At 38.7% G+C, this 16,300-nt stretch overlaps 3 protein-coding genes across 3 annotated transcripts; 1 reads left to right on the top strand and 2 right to left on the bottom strand.

Moving 5' to 3' along the window:
* Positions 1–931: 931 nt before the first annotated feature.
* Positions 932–3,343, top strand: RB195_017254 (uncharacterized protein; the record flags this gene model as incomplete). Its single annotated transcript, XM_064184173.1, has 7 exons — positions 932–977; positions 1,549–1,595; positions 1,673–1,744; positions 2,519–2,660; positions 2,733–2,890; positions 3,088–3,183; positions 3,245–3,343. 7 exons carry the CDS (start codon positions 932–934, stop codon positions 3,341–3,343), a joined length of 660 nt encoding a protein of 219 aa, XP_064040054.1.
* Positions 3,344–5,245: 1,902 nt separating this feature from the next.
* Positions 5,246–6,765, bottom strand: RB195_017253 (uncharacterized protein; the record flags this gene model as incomplete). Its single annotated transcript, XM_013438069.2, has 4 exons — positions 5,246–5,291; positions 5,353–5,538; positions 5,878–5,971; positions 6,633–6,765. 4 exons carry the CDS (start codon positions 6,763–6,765, stop codon positions 5,246–5,248), a joined length of 459 nt encoding a protein of 152 aa, XP_013293523.2.
* Positions 6,766–14,536: 7,771 nt separating this feature from the next.
* Positions 14,537–16,066, bottom strand: RB195_017252 (uncharacterized protein; the record flags this gene model as incomplete). The annotated part of the gene is made up of 4 exons (XM_064184172.1): positions 14,537–14,632; positions 14,773–14,837; positions 15,722–15,815; positions 16,043–16,066. The coding sequence occupies 4 exons, from the start codon at positions 16,064–16,066 to the stop codon at positions 14,537–14,539; spliced, it is 279 nt and encodes a 92-aa protein (XP_064040053.1).
* Positions 16,067–16,300: the final 234 nt, after the last annotated feature.

Here is a 16,300-nt window from a genome sequence, read left to right as displayed (position 1 = left end):
ATATGGTTTCTTTTGATTGCTCGTATTTGTTTATCCTCACTCTCGTACCGCAATGTACCACCGAGACTCGGCGCTTCGCATCGATTCATCGCTCATCATATTAATTCGCTTTCGTATGAATTGTTGAATAGTTGGGAATGGGAAGAAATTTGTGTCGAATCATAATTAAGTTTTTTGAAGCCTTAGCAACTACTTAATGCACTAAATAAAATAAGGAAGGAGAGGAGAAATTAGAATGAAGAGATAAAAGATGAGAGTATAGGTGACAGATAGTGAAAAGTACAAGCAGCACCTGGACCGGTGTGGTTCTTCTGTGTTCAAAGCTTCTGAACTTCATCATAGACAAGTTAACCCTCCAAGAAAATCCTCCAAATTTTCGCGTAGGAATCACTGGTATTGAAACTCAGGACCTGTTCCTAGTACCGGCCATTTTTAAACACATTTCCTATGCTGTTAAACACTTCTGGACACAAATACGAGACTTCTTCATTTGCTTCGAAGGAAAACTCGTGAGAAAAGAGCTCCGAACTTCTTCTCCTACGAGGTAGAGGTTATTATAGAAGTTAAATACTTTAAACACGCTACAAGACAGCTGGATTTGTACGCAAAGGACTGTTCATATGGTAGTCCCTCCTTATACGTGTCCTTACATATGTATAGATGTAAGTGCGTGGCCTGATTCAATACAGTAACTGAACATCTGAGCAATCAACAATGACTATATAAACAAATATCGCAAGATCCCCTCACTGCATTCCCTATTGATTTTTGCGTCCACAATTATATTCCTGAAGATGCATTAGAGATCTAATAACAATAAATATCGGATTTCAATTCTCCATAATTCCCGTGAAATCGGATTCCATTACGAGTATTTTCTCCGTTCACGGCGCTGCGTTTCGCGTCGCGACCACTTCCACTCTGGCGTTTTATGGCGACGTGGCGTTTCGCACGAGGTGGTCGCTGGAAATTCTATCGTACGTCGATTTCTATCTCCTATATGATTGCGGGCGTCCTTTTTTCTTGGTGGATAGGTTTTTCTTTGAGACTTTTGCTATTTTTGGTCGATGTGAACGATTAAAATAGGGTTTCATGTGCACTTTAGAGCATCTAAACGAACCTAACGACACCCATCATCTGACCAAAGGTCACCCGACCACGCCCACAAAATTACAGTCTCGTTTTGCAGTTCGGGAATGGTGGCCTGGCGGCGTATTGCTTCTTTCAATATGCTCTATTTAATTCAGGGAATAAATACCATAGATTTCCTTACAGTATCGTAGTCAATTGCAATCCTTATCTTCGCTGCGTTTGACCTTTTCCCAACGAATATCAATCGCTGCGCTTATCATGACCGACCTCTGACCTCTTTCGCGTCCTATCCGTTGTTTATTTGGAATGGACTACCTTGAAATACTTTCACAACCGTCTTCTCCGTCACCAAAATTGTCAAAGTTCTCAAAAAGAATAGATAATCTTAACGATTCTGATATCTCGTGTTTCTATCTCTTTTTTCCACTGATTTCCTTCTAAACCGCTTGTTTTCAGTGGGTATGCTGGCTTTGGCAGTTCTCGGCCTTCTCGGATACATATCGGTGAGTATTGATGGGTCTATAGTCTTTGTAATTCATCCTGTAAGCACTGCTTCACATTAAAAAGTGGTTATTTTCAGCTCTCTCATGCCGCTGAAACGGTGACTGTAACCAAACAGGTCTACTTTGACATCACTATTGGAGGAAAGCCTGTGAGTTATGTTTATTTGCTGTCATAATGCCGTCTTTAAAACTGATTTGGTACTGCGTAAAATGAAAAACGCAAGGAAGATCGTAAAGCAAGGGTAGGTTGTGTAGTTACCGGAGAGTTAGCCAAAGAGGTCTATTCAATGCGACAAATCTTTTTAGTACGTGTAAAATTGAACTTCTGCCTTTTGGATTACCAAAATTGCATCGTTTGCTCAATAACTATTGATCATAGTCAGTGGCGATTCAGCTGCGCATGTAATAAAAAGGTGTGGCGCACCCTATTGTCATATTATACAGTACCTTGACGTTATGGAAAAAAGCGGACCAATTTCTAATGCGCTTTCTACGATCCACATTATGAGGGACTTTGTTGGTAATCGTTTAATTATTCAGAGAACAAAAGAAGTTATGTAGAATTTGTTTTACTGTGATCAATGTACAACTTCGTACTTAAATTAAAACCTCAAAGAAATAGCACTTTTTGTTTTTTACTTTGAAGATGCTTCGAATCTTGGATCTTCAAAGTAAGTAGTTGTTACTGTAGTTATCACCGTGAATCTTACCGTACTGCACCATTTAACTAAACAAATTCAGAATTAAATGTGCATGTAAATTTCATCATGTACGTCAGAACTCTCGCTCATCGTCGTATATAAATTACACCAAATCATGTAATAATACATACAATACATATATAGAATACACCAAGTCGCTCCAAAGCTGATGGTGTACTTCAAAAGCTTTTTCTTCACGCTTTTGAGGAAGCATCCTTTAAGGCTGGCCGCATCGTCATTGGACTGTTTGGAAATGTTGTCCCAAAAACCGCCGAGAACTTCCTGCAGCTAGCCACCGGAGCCAACGGATACGGATACAAGGGCAGCAAATTCCACCGTGTCATCAAGGATTTCATGATTCAAGGTTTGCCATTAAATTACACTACCTCTCGAAATTCTTTACCACAAATTTCTTACCATATCCTGGTGCTTTCAGGTGGTGATTTCACTCGTGGTGATGGAACAGGAGGGAAGTCCATCTATGGCGATCGCTTCAAGGATGAAAACTTCGCTCTCCAGCACTACGGACCTGGATGGCTGTCGATGGCCAACGCTGGTCCAGACACGAACGGATCGCAGTTCTTCATCTGCACTGTAAGTTTACAGTGATACCTTTATAAATAGTAGACAAGGGTTGGCAGTTCACGTCGGCGCCGCTGATTTCTTAAAAATGTGCATTCTTTTGCTGTCAACTGCAACAAGTATGAGTAACCTATATGTGATGTGACATCAATAAATTAACATTGTGTGGAATGTTATGTGACTCCTCACATTTTGTGGTCCCCTCTCAGGTCAAGACTCCTTGGCTCGATGGACGCCACGTCGTCTTCGGAAAGGTTCTCGAAGGCATGAGTGTTGTCCGCAAGATCGAAAATACCAAGACAAACGTAAGTGTCACATAAAATTTGGTCTATCCGCCCGAAAATACCGTAATGTCTGCTATTATAGCCCGGAGATCGCCCCGCCGAAGCTGTCGAGATATCCGACAGCGGTGAGCTCCCACTAGCAGCACCTTTCGAGACCGAAATGGCTCCAGCCCAAGAGTAAATCGTCCTTATTTCACTCCTTCAATCTATTTATCTAGTTAGGTATCGATGATATTAACTAGTAAATAGTCATTTTTTCTCCTTTCCTTCTTCTCCTTTCTGGTCTTAGTGCCTTGTTGTTCCCTTACTCCTGTATCTCTCATTTATTCGTGTTCTCTAATGACGGGATTGTCTACGAGCATATGCCGTATTTGAGCAATTTTGTTTATTGTGATCACGTTACCTCGATAAACAATTAGACGGCACAGCTATTCCCACAATGTGAATTCCATTAAGAATCCCGTTACGATTACAGTTACAAATGCGGATCTGAACGATCTACTAGGGAGCTCCAGTAAAATCTACTTAAATATGATTTCCTTACAGTTCCCTAGAAATGATTATTGGACATAACGGTTCGGGTATTTAAGTGTATGCCCTCAGCATGAGATTTTTTTTTCCAGGAAATGGTCAAGGAAATTTCTTTCTGAAGACCAAGGAAGTAGTTGTAAGACAAACGTTGAGGGCATAGAACAAACAAGTAAATTTGCGCATATTTTGATTCGCTGTGGTAATTATTCTTCAACTAAGGAAAATTCGACAAACAGAAACGTCCGTGATACACATTATCCGTTGTATTAAATCATTCGGTTGTAGGGAAACAAACAATAAAACATACAACATATTTATTTTATACAAAGTTACAATCGACGATAGCATCTCACTACATTTTGATATAAAAAAACGTTTTGTAAAACGTTTCACGAAACGAACACATTTCAAATAAGCGACAATCCCCGGAAATAAAATATCGATTGGCATATGACGGCTAGGCACTAACGCTATAAAACTCCCGTTACGAATCGTCTGCTTAAGACTATCCAAACAACGTATTCACCATCTACACATCGAAGGCTTGGGTTCTGGCTATGTAGCAGACTAGAGAGACATATAAAACGAAATAATACGTGGCTTAGAGAAACATAAAAGAAAAAGCAGCGGGGATTAGCATTTCCCATTGATGATCAAAACGTTTAGATCGCGTTCAGAGCTTACTATTCTTAGACAGCCCTTCGTCAATTTTTGAAATTCACAACGAATCGATATATATATCATACAAGACAGCTTTCAGCACACATAAATATTTCGCGCAAGATTTAGCGTTTCAAGACTTCTCACAATTTTTTTAAACTTGCAATCCACCAAATACGGTATGAGAAACAACCTTTTAGAAATATAAGCAAAACAAAGAAAAATAGATATAAAAAGTAAAACATAGTTTTAGAAACCAGTTTAACCTTAGAAAATCAGATTTCCACAAATAAAATCTCTGAACACGACCTAGAATTCCACATTATAAAACCATTCAGCCCGATAAGTGAAGAAAGCAAATAAAGTGAGAAATAAATATTAAAAGCGAATCGGGAACTGTACAATACAATAGAGTTTGGAGCATGAAACTAGACAGGTGAACACATAAAAACAGAAAGACAATTACTCATGAAAAAAAAAAACGATTGCGGATGTCTCATCCTAAATTTCTCGCTAATGAACGGGAGTGTAAGTGCAGCTCTGACATAAATAGTTAAAAGTTACATGTAGCTTACAAGTACTGCTTTAAAAGAGGGAAGCCATCCAAAATCATCAAACGTTCACCTTTCATGTAGAATCAGAGGAAAAATATGTATGTATGTAAATATGATCAATAAAAAGAAAGTGACTTGACAATCTGCGAGTCAGTAGAAAAAAAGGTGAATTTTTTTAGAATATTATGACCAACAAAGATATAATTTAGGGCTGAATAAAATAAAAATAGAACTTCGATAGCAGCCAGGAACAACCAAAAATGGAATGTCTCGTTTGAGTTGTGTAAACGTTAGCAGCACAAGGGAAGTACACTTTAAAAGTAGTTTAAGGATAGAAATTAAATGGGACCGAGCATTCCTTCAGCGATTTTAGAAGATAAAACCCTAAAATCATAACAACATTAAAGCAACAAGTAAACAAAAATCAACAAAAACAAAGACTCACAAATCAATCAGAAGATCCTCGAAGGTTGTGTATACGTGTACCTTCTCCTCGACATCCATCGTTATATTTCGTCGACGGCAATTTCCACTTGGTCGAGATGGTACGGTGAACAAACTTGGAACGATATCAATGAGACCAGTGCTCAGAGCTGCTCTAAAGTCTCCGTCAGCAGTATCTGGCAGTAAACTGCAAGGAAAACCTTTACTATCACATAATTTCACAAATCAATTAGCACTTGTAAATGTCCAAATCCTCAATGATATCGATCCGGTTCCAATAACTTTTGAACTACATGCATGTGATGGTGAAAATACCTAACAGAAACAAAATACGTTTAATTAGTTTTTTTGGCGATGAAATGTACTCGCATTCGTCAGAAAAAAGGCAATAAAACTGAACAATAATACTGCTACCAAGAAACGAAACCAAAGAAGAGCTAGACTAAGAACGAAATTTACACCGACTGCAAGCTATCAGTAGTATGAAACATTCTTCGAACAAAAAAAAAAAACGTATATAACTCACGCTATTCGTAAACTTCTCAAAAACTCGCTATGCTCCCATTCCAAGTAATCGTCCACAGAGTACTCATCCCTCTTCTTTTCTTGACAAGTGTCTGCTGAAAATTGAAGTGTTTTGTGAAAAGATAATCAAAATGACTAAAGTGACATCTTTGAAGTACTGCAGAACATTTACGCAATGTTTGAATATCACTACTCTTTGACAGAATTCTTGAAAAGTCCCTTCCGGAGCTGAGTTCCCTGAGAAAAATCTTGTCTGCAATTCCAATAAGAAAATAAATCTTTTAAAGCATGCAAGCAGCATTTATTCGTCATAAATACTGAATAAGTTTATAATCCTCACCTACGGAACAAAAAAGTCGCTGCACAAACAAAAGAATAATTCTCGAAGCAAAAACTCCGCAAATACTTCAGTAAAAAGAATGAGTCGCGCTTTGTTTGCGTACTCAATTCTGGTTCGATTATGTACATATGGATTAAGCTGTAAGACAAAATAATGCCAATTTTACAATACACTTCTTTTGCGCCAAGCAAGAACAGGAGTTTCCCAACATCCCGAAAATTAACGCATAGGATGCGAAATTGTCAATTTTATGAAGTCAAAACTTCTGAAAAAAAATAAAGAAAGAAAAGAGCGCTCAGCCTCACAAGTGCATACAAAAAGGTGAATGTTAAGGGGAACGAAAAAACGGTTGAAATAACTAAAGTTACGAGGTTGAAGGAGGGCATGAAATAGAAGAAGCTTACAAGAAAACTTACATAGGAACTTCTCATATTCGGCCTTTGAGGTCTCGGATATTCGAATTTGTGAGGCTTTCACATGAAAACATTGTAATGCTTCAAAAAAGCACAATAATAATAATCCAACTGGAACCAATCGATAGCCACGCATCAGTTAGACTGAATAAACATAGCAGACGGTAATTCTGGAATACATTGTACGTAACAAAGAATATCAATTCAATATCAGCACAACGAATGAAATGAAGGAATGATCGGAATAAAAGAGAGATCTCTGAATGTCTAGCGCGAATAATCGTTAGTTATAAAAGAAATGTCGTGAATATGTTAAAAAGGAAACGGTTGTGGGGAAACGAATTGGTATCACAATGGCGATTTAGATTCGAGGTTTCGTTTGAAGAAGTCTAGTCACATTTCGACGTTATGTACAGTTCCGAGGAAGCAGATTTGTAGGGAATTTGCAAGAACGTACTCCATCGTAAGCACATATGTGCTGTAACCTATCTAAAATCTAAAGTCCTGCATTTATAGAGACGAGTTGTTTATCATCAGCAAGAACTTCCGAATCGCTACTCAGTGATGTCGGTCCAAACAGAAGCGAGAAGAGCCATAAGGATAAAACGAGGGCACTAATGCTGAGTTTCCGGAAACAAGTTCTCCGATTAATGAATGTGTACAGTCAAAGAGAGACGTAAAGTTGATTTCTAAAATATACGGCTAAAGTAAGAGAACACTAAGGAATTCAAACAACTTCTTGTTCCAGGGAAGGGGAAAAACCTAAATAGTGTTAATGCTGCAACAACTCTCCGTCAAAAACAGACATGATGCGTGTATATGGTGCAGTCATGTAACAAATAAACCTCTTTTTTATTGCGTTAAAATAATACAAAGCGAAGTTACGTGATAAAGGAATCAAAGAATGCTTCGCTGAGGTCCCAAGATGGCTACACTCACTAACCTTCTGCGTAATATCTCTCTTTCAGATTTTGTTTCCGCAAATTAAGAAGAAAAACTTATAGAAAATTTCATAAGCGATAACTGTTGCGCCATCATTTCTTCTTGATATGGTTACCTATGTAACTGGTGATTTTCAAAGGAATACCACGCTAGAATAAGTCATCTTTTTAGAGGTGCCGAATTATCCAGAAACATCTACCTTCAAGATCACTGATCATTTGCTCCGCGAGGTAGAACCACAGTAGTTTTGCACTATGTTGTGGGAAAATGCTTGAGGTGAATGCAAGCGACCTTTTACAGGGCGACGTAATAAGTGCATAGAACGATCTATAAAGGATATTGTATGCTTCTCTTAATTCAGTTGAAGATGTCTTTTGTTCCATAATTGTCAGAAAATCCACGTAAACGTTGATTCGAGTGTTCTTGAATAAGAGCCAACGGGATACTGTAGGTGGGACAGATGGAGATTTCTACTGTGGAAAGATCAGTTAAAGAGTTTTCACATGCGGAGAGCCTCATAAATTTTAAAGATATTACGCAAAACTTCTACGAAACACGAAAACAATTATCTCTAGAAGTTCTTTAAATTTCACAGACCTTATGTCAACCTAGGCGACCGCGACGCGCATTTGATTGCAGAGGGTGTTCGTGGCCAGAATGAATCAGTAACTGCGAACATGTCGTGGTCGCTTGGGCAAACGTAACAACCGATGACATTATTTGTATATTAGTTTAAAGGCACCCTTCAAAGAATAATTGAAAACTAACTCGGGGTGGTTAGAAGGGGACACCTACAGGATATCAGCTTAGTTTTAATCCGAGCACTTCACCCTAAACTCACATAAATAAAAATCAATAGAAATGTAAATAACAGACAGTATTAATCGATATTTGTATATGCATATATAATTATTCAAACAATAAAGAAAGATCCATTAATTGTATAGGTTTCCACCAGACAAACATGGTACTCCAAAATAGTAAAACAGTAGGGGTTACCCCTGAAAAGAATCACTGACCAGGATAGTACGAATGTAGAAAGGATATCCAGAATTGTAGGGATATGTAATTACATATCTTCGCAAGCGAGTTTCAATCGCAACAAATCCCCGATAAGCCCGGGACAATCCTTGTCCTCCAAATAAAAGACTCTTAATATTTATAGAAGCTTCTAAAGATGTGCGTTTCATGAACACATCATAAGAAGATCAAGAACACACCACTCAGGCAGGGACTTTCTCGATCTATTTAATTTTGAAACATTGTACAAGAGGAAGTTTTTCGAGAGTTCTGTTGAGTTGTTCGACTAAATGTGTTTCCGAAGTAAAAATATGTCATAAAAACAGGATAGAGGCTAAAGTTAAGAAAACGGTGGGTCGTTTCTCACCTAATTCGACGATCCACTTTCTAAGCCGTTAAGCAGTTACTATGAGGACTACTACCAACTCTTAAATATTGTGACCTCATTAAACTAAAATTTCTGATTGTAGTTAGGGAGTCAAACAGCTACGAAAAGAGATAAGCGGATGAGTTTTTCGTTGTTGTCTGCCAATTCACTGCCTACTACTTCAGAAAGTAGCGAGGTTTTGAACTCTGCGTTATTTCATCCCAACAAAATTACAGTATTAGACAAGTTCATCGTATTTGCTGTTCGGAAACTATACAATAAGAAGAATATAAATAATGAAAACGCCAAACCCTACAATAGCAAGGGTACAGTAAATAAAGCCCCGAATGATTGTATGCGACAGTAAACAATGGATCCGTCTTAGCTCCAAATTCATCCTTTTCTACAAAAAATTATTGTTAACAATAAAAATGATGGCAACACGTATAATACGTTAGCAACTAGAGGACTCACCAATGGGACACAGATTTTTGCCCACTGAGAGACGAACTTGGGTTTTAAATGCTAATTTTCTCCGCAAATATGTGGCTTACTACCAATTCTTTTATTAAAACTCCCCAAAAAGTCAAAGATACATCTATCACTTTTGTCAATTGGCAATAATCGAAATGGAGTAAAAAAAAAAAGTGGAAAAATAAAGCAAACCACGAAGAACCTGACACAGAGAAAACGATGAAATGTACGAAAATGTACGCATTTTCGTTCAAAAAAGTCACTAGTAGTTCTTTTTTTTCGGTGTGCGAGCTTATTTTGCATAATGTTGTGTTTACAAATAGTAAACAAACGATGGGAACAATACTCATAATGTAATAGCTGATTACCATACAAGATCCTCTTATTTGTGAAATATTGAGGATGATGGCAGTCTGGCTAAGTATAAACAATTGAAACCTTATATAGAAGCAGGAACTTACCACCATTCGAAAAAACGTCAACAAAGAAGAGCTTATTGAAGGATTAAGCATCCACAAATGACTTCTGGGGAATTCCATGCGAATCTCAAAGGTGGCCCGTCAATCGATACCAGCTGACGAAGGTCTGCATGTCTGCGCACTCCACGCTTCTGGTGTCTGACCCGGTCAGGTGGTTGGTCATCTGAAACCCAGTCGTCCGGAAAAAAATCCAACAAATTAGACAAGAGATGTAGTCGGGTTGAAATGGCATGAAACCCGATGCAATTGCGTAAGCGACTGCGCCTGAAGCTCTGCATAGCGGTCAGGATCGAGGAAGGACCGTCTGCTAGCACCATTCATCGCTTCACTTTGCGACGGTCCCATCACCATCCGAATCGCCGAGCTCCATGGGGTCTCACCGAGAGCCCACGCAATTGCACCATTTTTCACGTCGTCCTGACCCGACTATAACTGTTGTGTCGGAAAAGTTCATTGCTGTCCACTGGATTGTTGTGGCTGCTTGGAACCGGATGCGAAACAAATTACTGGAAATCTACACTAATTCTTCCTAAGAAAACGGAAATGAGCTAGAAATTAGAACGAGGAACTACTTTGCCCATCAGTAGGTTCTGCACTAGGACCGCATGGCTAGCCAATGGTGGTTGTCGAGGGTCGCTATCATTAGTGCAAAATTCAACATCGAGATTCGAATTTCGCCAAATTCCCCACACGGAATGAAGTATTGGAAACAGTTTGTGGAAGGGTATTAGACGTGGTCCTTGCAGTTTCCGGTTCCGGGAATGACTCAAGGAACGGGTACGATGTCGCATAGGCGATGTGTATCTGAATGAAGTCATCTTTTCTCAAGCATTAACAGCATTGCAAAATTCATTAAGTAATTCATTCAGTTCGGGAATGCAAATGAGTTCCCTAACTAAGATCCATGGCAGTTTTGTTCAGAACCAACGGCACAAATCGTTTCCGCGCGGCGAAATCTCTTTAGCTTGAGATCCTCTCGTAGTCCTCATCGTCAGGTCCCACGACGATGTTCAGGCTTGTCCTTCCTTTCGAACTGCCGGTTATCTGGGATTCAGCTTTTGCGGAGAAACATGTTTAGTAGATTACTAGAAAAAATTATACATTAACTGCATGTATAAGAATTCATCCAGGATATTAAATGTGGAGAAATTATTTTGTAGAAGCTTTTTTTGTAGAAGCTCCTATAATTCATTTTCTCCAGTATACTTGCGATCCCTGGCGGAGCTTACGCTTCACGATTGAGTGCATTACTCTCAAAGTTTGGAGGCAGGTTAGGAATGGAAAATAAACACTATAACAGGAACATCGGTAACTTTCTGGAAGTTGAATGTTGTTTGTTAATATCTCATTAATTCGTGTTACCAGCACGCTTCAAATGAGTTCACCCAACAAACTTACAAAAAACACCTGATCAGTTCATGTCAGGAAGGGTAAATGTAGGTAGAGATGAAAAGATATAGGAAATAATCTCTAGAAATACTCCGCTTATAGTTGTCTCAAAACGAGCTGAAACCTGGCGCAGTTGTGGGTGTGAGTGCGCTCGAAGCGGTGAAAGAAATTGTTGCAATCGGTGTGGCATCATTACTAATTCCACGTGGACTGCAGAGTGACGATCCCACCTAGATCGCAACAGCTGGCTCCACCGCACCGCCTGCAATACAATTCCACAATGTTTCGCGTCGTTTCGAACCGACTATGTCGATATAATACTGGAAAGTACATAAATAAGTATTGATTTCAAGACTTTTTTCAAAGAAAAAAACAAAAAAGGACAACAGAGAATCTCAAAAAAAGCAGAGCTTTTCACAAATCCCTTACAGCGGAATACTAAACTGACAGCTTGTGAGCCGCTGACGACAAACTGAGAGTGCCATGGCAATGCGCTCGGAAACGCAAACTTCCCATGAGAGTACAATTTTCAAGCTGACTCTCCGATGAATTCGCTTGCGTTTTCTTGTTCTAACGATGCAAAAGTGAAGATATGATGTCTAACAAGAAGTAATTTGTGGATTAGTGATTACGTGACGACACAAATGTTGCTAGGGGATTCTCACGAACACATCAAAAACATAGATTAACAAGCATAAAAGGGGAAAAACATCCGTGTTAATCTCCGTGAGAATATTGAGAGATAGAACTGAAACAGAACTACTAACAAAAAAAAAGAAACTAAAGAAAAGTGTTTTCGTTAACAAAGAACAGTTGAAAAAAGGGAATTGAATTAGTTAGTCCTTCCAGAAAACCGTGAAAACACCAAGTTCAACCGAAATAAATCGCAGCTCTCTGCATGATAGTTAGCAACATTTGATTCATTTCAAAAAATATTCTCAGGAGTTACTTGCAGATCAATTGTTTTCTAGAAATTCTTGTAGATGTTTCAAATAATTAACTTTTGTATGTTTTATCACAATTGTGTTGTGAATGAATTAAATCTTTCTAAGTTCTCATGTATCAGACAAAAAATAACTCATCCAAATGGTTATTTTCTCAACTTTCTCACGGAGATTATTGGCAAGGTTTTTTCCCCTTTACATCCGTTGAAGGCATCACCCCACGAATCTGAGGTGGTGCAGATTTCAGGTGGAGTATTCGTATACGGTATGGAAGACTACGGTGAGGGGGGTGATTCCGTCCATTTCTTCGTAATTGCCGTAAAAAACGGCCCGGAAAATACGGCGCCGCTCAAGGCTGGAGCGCTCCAGTCGAACTCCTTGTAGAAAATAGTGCGCCAGAACGCATGAAGCCGTATCTTCCGGGCCGTTTTTTGCGGCAATTAGCAAGAAATGAACGGGAACTATTAAAATCATTGTGTGGAATTTTCTATTTTTGCACTCGCTTTTTTTTGGTAATTTTTACCAAATTTTCCGCAGTTAGAGGCCCTTAAGAAAGGTAGGAGGAATCTTAACTTTTAAGAAAGTTAGAAGGAAGAAAGATAGAAGAAATTTTAATCCAGAGAAGAGAGGAGTCAGCTATAGTCAAGAGTTGATTTAAAGGCATCACCCCACGAATCTGAGGTGGTACGGATTTCAGGTGGAGTATTCGTATACGGGATGGGAGACTACAGAGAGGGAGGTGATTAAGTCCATTTCTTGCTAATTGCCGCAAAAAACGGCCCGGAAGATGCGACGCCGCACAAGGCTGGCGCGCTGCAATCGAACTCGTTGTAGAAAATGCAACGCCGGAACGCTCGAAGCAGTATCTTCCGGGCCGTTTTTTACGGCAACTAGAAAGAAATGGACGGAATCACCCCCCTCTCCATAGTCTCCCATCCCGTATACGAATACTCCACCTGAAATCCGTACCACCTCAGATTCGTGGAGTGATGCCTTTAAAAACGGCTTCAAATTTCCCAAGTTGTATCGCAACGATGATCAACATCTGGAATCGCCAGCATTTTCCTCATCAATCAATGGAATATCAGTATATTTTTTTCCGAAATGAAATTTAGGGAAAACAACAGAAGTTCTGTTGGTATTTGACACCCTCGTCTCACGTCTACCATCACTAGAAACAGGAATTCATTGTGATTTAGTAAAAACATTGCTTTACACTGAACCGGAACATCAACGTGCGAAAGACAGTAAGCTGTAACTGTCTTTGTTTACTTCTTCAAGCCTTTGTATATGTCAGTAATTAATGATACATGATACCAGTCAGTTAACCCAGTTTCAGCTGTTTAAGCAGAAAATGAATGTTTCACCTGCTTTCCAAGGAAGAAATAGGAATACTGAATAAGAAATGATTTACTTTGTAGAATTCTTAGAGATACGTGTGTTGAAGCATGAACTAAGATAATTTCTTAGAAATAGACATAGTACTCCATGAGATACATGAAGTTAAAACGAGAACATTTATCCAACATCTTTTTGATGTGATGAAAATACTAGTACTTATATCTGTAAATGCCAGGAAATTTTGTCGTTGAATTATTAGAAGAGGAAATTTTTCTGCTGGAAAAGTGATCATCATGATTCTTGCCTGGATTTCATCATTGGGATCAAAGGTAGAAAAGCTGCTACGCATTTCATCCTTTCTGTGGATCGATCATGGGAGGTGAACACATGGCTCACCTAGAACCCTTAATGGAGTACCTGGCTTCCCTCTGCACTTATTTTTTCATCAGTTTTCTTCTGGATTTATTCTGTGTTATTTCTATTTCATTATTTCAACATGCACTTCACTATGTTTTATTTTTAATGATTTTCCTGCTCAGATTTTTTCACCGTTGTAATGAGAGAAAATAAAGGTTAGGAAGTTAATTCGACTAGAAACGAATCAAGCTTATTATCATTTCCATTTACCAGCTTGATGACCAATACCGTGGACCATGTCATTTTTAACCAAGGTCACAAGGAAAATGAATAAGATGAAAGAAAAAAAAAAAACGGAAAAAAACGCATATGGGCTGAACTCAATTCCTTACCTTACCTAATTTCAATTCCTTCAATTCCTTACCTTAATTCAATCCTTTCAGACGGTACTTTGCAAAAGTCTTGGATTTTCAAACAGATAAAATTGTAGCTCGAATGAAAAACGGTAAGCAGCTCCATAATTTAATAGCTGGTATAAAGATACAAAAACAATTGACACAGAAAAGTGATTTATTAGGAATTAAAGCTATAAATTCAATCACACTGAACACAATCACCATTATTATTTCTTCGAAATCCTTTATGTGTAGGACATAGGCATTGAGGTGGTTTGCACATTCGAGGACATGGCTGAAATTCGCTCTTAAAATGCGTATAGTCACATAAACCAATGAGAATTATGTTTATTAGTATTGGAATTTTAAGAGATCTACAATTGATCAATAGATCATTTTTGCAGTTATTACTATATTAAAAGCGGCATCACTTACCACTCGCGGTTCACCGCATTTATTCTCACATGTTCCACATTCCATCCATACCTCATTCGCCTTGCCTTTAAAAAACGGCATTATAAATAAAGTCCACAATCTCTGACTAATAGATAGAATTAATGGAATAGACTGTTCAGTAGATGGATATTTCTAATAAAAATAATTAAGGACTGTAAATACGTCGAGCCCAGATTTTTCAACGATTTAGGAACTCTTTCGTAGTGAAGAACACATCAGCTGCTTTATAGGTGAAATAGGACTGTACTGCACAAGAAGAACTGGACGTTTGGCTAAAAATCACTGCTCTCAACTGTGGTGCAGCAGCTGCGTTGAAGATGTAAATGCTAGCGTATGTGTTGTTAGTTTGTGCTGTTGACCTTGTGTGAACCCGTCTCTCCAACGACGTCGCATATTACGCAATAGAATGTGAGCAGCTCCTTCGATTTTCAACGTCCGCAATTCAACTAATATTATTCAAGTAAGTAGAAAAAGCTTCCCCCACACAACCGCGGATGCATTGCGTATTGCCCGCACTCCATCACCCGTAATCAGTTGCATCGTAGGGGAGGTGGGATCACACGAGATTGTATCACACGGTCTGTTCTCGATTACTGTAGAAAATTAAGCGTTATCGCGCTCATACTAGTTAATTACATTTTATTATCTTCGTGAAGACGTCAACAAGAATACCGTCAATTTCGTGAAACGCTGCATTCGGCGTAGTGCTCTTTAACCCGCATATGACCCTCACAAATGCTTATTTGCTATAATTTGTAAAGAATAAGCGAATACACTAGGACTTAGGAGAGCCTTCAGGAATAATTTGAAAGAAGAGGGAATATAGCAGAATGATCTCTACGGATTGAAAGAAGCTTTACAGAGTCTTTGTGCACGATAACAATGGGTATGCACTTGTTATTGATTTATTGATCGAACCACAACTCACATTTATGAGTCTCAACCTTTTCTGTTACAACAGCCGAATTGTCATCGTAAGTCTCTTCAATCGCAAAGGCCGTTGAAACCATGGCGATGAGGACCTTAACATGAAGTTACCATGGGATATTAACTGTCATCGATTGAACCATTGCTCAAGTCGTATGATGGGCTAACAACAAGGTGCCGATCTGCTGTCAAGGACAAACTACGTAACTAAGAGTTGCAATGTAGGGCGCGAGTCAGCCCATCATAGTTCCAGTTCACTTATTGATCGAGAAATCAATGAAATCAACAATGAAAGGAGATGAACCCATTCAATCTAACTTACAGAAATCATGATGAGTCGTATCATCGCCGCAGGTTACGATTTACGATAGAGAACACAAAGTTTGAGTAATTTCACCTTGACTGCGCAGAGGGCGGCAGTTCGGTGGGGCAACGAGGCGGAGCGTAGCACATGAAAACGAAAGTATCTGTTACCATTACTAAAGCAAATACTTGATTTATTGTCTTGTTTTGTATGTACACGGCATAGTGAGAATAATAAAAGCATCAAGAAATAAATCATTGTGAAAGGTCACTAAAA

Source organism: Necator americanus, chromosome II (assembly GCF_031761385.1).
Source record: "Necator americanus strain Aroian chromosome II, whole genome shotgun sequence".
Taxonomy (NCBI): Eukaryota; Metazoa; Nematoda; class Chromadorea; order Rhabditida; family Ancylostomatidae; genus Necator; species Necator americanus.
This window is presented reverse-complemented; position numbering and strand designations above follow the sequence as displayed.